This window comes from Scardinius erythrophthalmus, assembly GCF_964197995.2.
Source record: "Scardinius erythrophthalmus genome assembly, chromosome: 24".
NCBI lineage: Eukaryota > Metazoa > Chordata > Actinopteri > Cypriniformes > Leuciscidae > Scardinius > Scardinius erythrophthalmus.
Window position 1 is genome coordinate 2,637,667 of NC_138244.1, and position 5,000 is coordinate 2,642,666.

Here is a 5,000-nt window from a genome sequence, read left to right on the forward strand (position 1 = left end):
CATATATATATATATATATATATATTTTTTTTTTTTTTTATTAGTTTGGCAGATGTTGAAATAAACTACACTTTTGTCATGTTACATCATGTGACATATAACATTTTACTTTATTATTAGCTTGGCAGAAGCTTTTATCCAAAGCAACTTACATTGCATTTAAGATTTGCATTTAATTTAATTTAATTTAATTTAATTTAATTTAATTTAATTTCATTTAATTTCATTTCATTTCATTTCATTTCATTTCATTTCATTTCATTTTGTTTTATTCGTTTGGCAGATGTTGAAATAAAATACGTTTTTGTTATGTTATATTGTATAACATGAGTTATGTATTTTCGGTGTGAACAGGCTCTCCGTGATCATCTAGTCTGTAGATGTGGCTCGGGTTCTTCCTCCAGTGTGCGTCTGTGAAGCAGGTCTCAGACCAGTTTGATGGATTCAGATTTAGTTTGATGCTCATTGGTGAAATACTGACACACTCAGTATAAAGCGTTCTGCGTTATTTAAAAGCCACTCAAATGCACTTGAAAGATGAGAAGATGAAGAACAAGAGCAGAGGTTCAGAGACGAGGCGTCAAACCGATCTTTGTCTCCTTTATTTATGAGCTGCTTGTTTAAAGTGGCTGTGTGTGTGTGTGTGTGTGTGTGTGTGAGCGAGTAAAGCTGGAGTGTTTCCAAGCGCAGCTGCTGTAGATCCTGTGCAAACAGAGCCAGACACTCGTTCTCCAGTGCAGAGACTTGAGGATCAGCACATTCACCACTGACACTGAGACTGAAACACAGATATATGCCTCAATTTGAATATAACAAGCGCATAAAAGGACAAATAGTAATTCGACTTTAATTATGCGCTACAGTATTTACATTAAAAAATCGTACTGACTCCAAACTTTTGAAAGGTAGCGTGTGTGTGCGTGTGTGTGTGTGTGTGCGTGTGTGTGTGTGTGTGTGCGTGTGTGTGTGTGTCTGTGTGTGTGTGTGTGTGTGTGTGTGTGTGTGTGTAGTCAAACCAAAAATTATTCAGGCACCAGATGTAATTTTTGATATTTTTAATTTTCATATTTTTTAAAAAAATTCATAAAGTGACTACCAGTAAAAATTAGAAAAATTTGCGACCAAAAACACTTTGAGCTGATCATGTTTTGCTGAAGTGTGTTGTCTTTAATTGCTAATGCTCTTTTTACACACAGACTGAACACAATGAAGCATTGCTTGGTCACTGGTTGAGCTAAACTGGTATTATCTAATTGTGTAGTTAAATTTAACAGCTGACAGATATTCAACATAATTCATGTGTGAGACAGTCTAACAGAAGGACGGACAAAACCAGTCAAATATCCCTAGCGAATAAACTGATAATGTGAGAAATGTTGAAGGAGTCTGAATAAAGTTTGGTTTGACTGCATATACCTATATTAAATAAAAGTAAGAATAATTTTAATATTTAAACCAAATTTAGGTTTTCCATATGGAGCAAGACAACACAGAGCAGGTCAAGAAGATGAAAACCTGTAGAACATTAAAGAATGAAGGGATGAACTGATATGAAAATTTTGGCCGATAACGATAATTTTTTACATTTGAAAGCCGATAACCGATATTATTCTAAGATGCAATTTTTTCCCTTTCTAATCATATTTCAAGCCATTCAAAACCATCATGTTGAACAGTGCACATCTGAAGCGTCTCAGCTGAAGGAAATAATACATTATTTATCGGCTTTAATATATCAGACAAATTTTCTTATCAGTCCGATAACGATAACATATAACATTTATATATGAGCTTCTGTTGGTGTCATGTTTAGCAAGTGTTGTCCTCCATCATCAGGACTGGTCTGAATATAGCTAATGCTAACGGGCCAGCCGACAGATGCCCAACCGTGGCAGGAATAATTATTATTCATATCCTCAATTGGGATTAATTGCTCCATCTGGCTCTCATTTAAACAATACCACGGAAACTCCTCCAGCACGTCTTCCTCCTTCCTTTAGCTGGTTTCTTTTCATTTAGAGCCTCAGAAGAGGGCGAGCGTGGCGCCGCTAATGCCTCAAATCTGCTGGTTTCTCTCTCCGCCTGTCATGAGCCACGGGCCAGATCATTTATCTACCCACCATCCTTTGTGTTCCCGCCTCTCTGCTCCACCATTCACTTCCCCCACCAAAACAGAAGCTACCAGCGTGTTATGTGACTAAATAATCATAATTGATTTTCTGAATGTGAATGAATATTATTATTTCTGGTGTCTGTCCATTAATCCTCCATCCACACAGTTTTTATATGATCCGTGAGATCCGGCTGTGTTGGTTTGACTGTATTAGACTGTAAATGGTGAGATTCACTGGACTACTTCATCATGATTGTTCTCTCCGCGGGCCAATTACTGAGCTAAACGAAGCCTCTCCTCGTCTGTACAAACGCACGCTTCATTCACATTCATCCAGCAAACACACGCTTGAGTCGCTCCAACAGTGAGCCTGATGAAAGCATCAATATTATATGACGTCAAACAGCGTCTCATCTGCACTGAAACAGTCTCCGTCTCAGCGGTGCGTGTTCATTGGTAATTTATAGCGATAAAGGAACGCTTGTAATTGCTCTATTATTCAGAAAGCTGCTTTACCAAGGGTTTTCTCTGACATATACACGATTTACATGGGGATTTAGGTTGTATATTTTATATTGTGTCTGAAATTGTCATAAATGTATACATTTAAAAGTGAAGTGCTTCATTTCGGCACCAACAATGACTGTTTTCCATCATGTTTCCAGAACACGCCCCCGTCCGTCATTGGTCAGTCAGTGTGATTGCCCCGCCCCACTCTCACTCCATTGGTAATCGGCAAAAATCGGTATCGGCAGGTCACACTTACAAAAAAAAAAACAGTAATAAGGAATCTGCCAAGAAAATTCCAATCGGTGCATCTCTAATTTATCGGTTTTAAAATATCGGCCAAATTTTCTTATCTGACTGATAACGATATCAAGAACAATTAACATATATCGTCCGATACCGATATGGTGGCCGATATATCATGGTGCTTCATTATATTTCAACACTGACTGTTTTCAATCATGTTTCCTGAACACGCCCCCGTCTGTCATTGGTCAATCAGTCTGATAGCCCCGCCCCATTCTCACTCCATTGGTTATCGGCAAAAAATCGGTATCGGCAGGTCACACTTACAAAAAAAAAAACAGTAATCAGGAATCTGCCAAGAAAATTGCAATTGGTGCATCTCTAATTTATCGGTTTTAAAATTTCGGCCAAATTGTCTTATCTGACTGATAACGATATCAATAAAAATCTACATATATCGGCCGATACCGATATGTTGGCCGATATATCGTGGTGCTTCATTTCATTTCAACACTAACTGTTTTCAATCATGTTTCCTGAACACGCCCCCGTCTGTCATTGGTCAGTCGGTCTGATAGCCCCGCCCCACTCTCACTCCATTGGCTGATTCGGGAGTAGATCAGGGGTGCGTTTCCCGAAAGCATCGTTGGCCAACTATGGTCGCAAGTTCCGTCGTTACCAATAGAGTTCAAAGGACATTGCGATGAACTTGCGACCATAGTTGGCCAACGATGCTTTCGGTTATTTTCAGAGCTGTAAACTCATTTCTGAACTGTCAGAATGAACTCTTTGAAATGATCCAATAAAATATGCATGAATATAATCAGTGCTCGAGATCAAACTCCCATCATTTGGCCCCAATCTTCTGATCGCTCTTCACTGTGATGGATTCAGACACTCTCATGTATGATTTACTTTAGATTGAGAGACGCACACAGCTCCAGATCACATCTAAATGATGCTTTGAAACGTTTCTCAGTGGCCGCCGCCGGATGATATAATGTGTGTCATTAATAGCCAATCAGTTTCCTGTGCGACTCAATCTGCTCAATTCATTCCATGAGAGTTTAATTACAGATTACTGATGAATAGACATGCAGTCGCTCTGTTGTTCTGGACTCTATCAGTCTGTGCTTGTGTGAATCAGTACAGAATGGTTACATAAATGCAAATATTTAGGCCTGGATTTAAGAATTATACATTTGGATTGCACAGTTTTAGCATAAACAAACTAATAAACTTAATGTGATGCATATTTGTCTGTGTAATCTAAATGAATGGAAATTTATATGCGATTCAAAATGCATAAATAGGTATTAAGGATGTACGATATATATTGGCCACCATATCGGTATCGGCCGATATATGATAATCTTTAATGTTATTGTTATCGGCCTGATTCGAAAATTTGGCCGATATATTAAAACCGATAAATAATGTAGTATTTCCTTCAGCTGAGACACTTCAGTTCAACATGATGGTCTTGAATTGCTTGAAATATGATTGTAAATCACTTCAAAAAAGGAAAATAGAGTTGAGTGCAACACAAAATTATAACATAAAATTATAATAAGAACATTATTGTGTGCTTGGAACATGATGAGACTTTTGTTTTTGTGATCAGGCTCTCAAAAATGATATAATTTGGATTTAGATTTATCAGCCAATATATCAGTTATCGGCTTTCAAGTATAAAGAATTATCGGTTATCGGTATCGTCCGATTTCATATTTTTTCCTAATAGGTATGTCTTCTGAGGAGGCGTTTAGCACAATGTTCACGCTGCTCTTTTCTCTACAATGACTCTTGTTTAAAAGTGGATACGTTTGCGATGACATCAGTGTGTAAATCCTCATTTCTCGCCGGTTACAGGTGAACGGGAGGGATCTGTCGAGAGCGAGCCATGATGAGGCGGTCGAAGCTCTCCGTAGCGCCAAAGATCCCATCGTGGTGCAGGTGCTCCGGCGGACCCCTTTACCCCGGGGTCAGGGGTCATGCCAGGACGTCCAGGTGGTGGACGTGTGCACGCAGACGGAAATCACCTTCGAGCACATCATGGCTTTGGCCAAACTCCGTCCTGCCACACCACCCGTGCCGGACATCTGCCCGTTCCTCCTGTCGGACAGGTACAAAC

General features: G+C 39.0%; 1 protein-coding gene across 1 annotated transcript in view; it reads left to right on the top strand.

Moving 5' to 3' along the window:
- LOC308684838 (PDZ domain-containing RING finger protein 4) overlaps nucleotides 1-5,000 on the top strand; it is a gene marked incomplete at its 5' end in the record, with an annotated part of 57,452 nt that overhangs the window by 36,278 nt on the left and 16,174 nt on the right. The window contains one exon of the mRNA XM_081356169.1: nucleotides 4,724-4,992. Coding sequence (XP_081212295.1) covers nucleotides 4,724-4,992 — 269 coding nt within the window. The remainder of the gene's footprint in view (nucleotides 1-4,723; nucleotides 4,993-5,000) is intronic.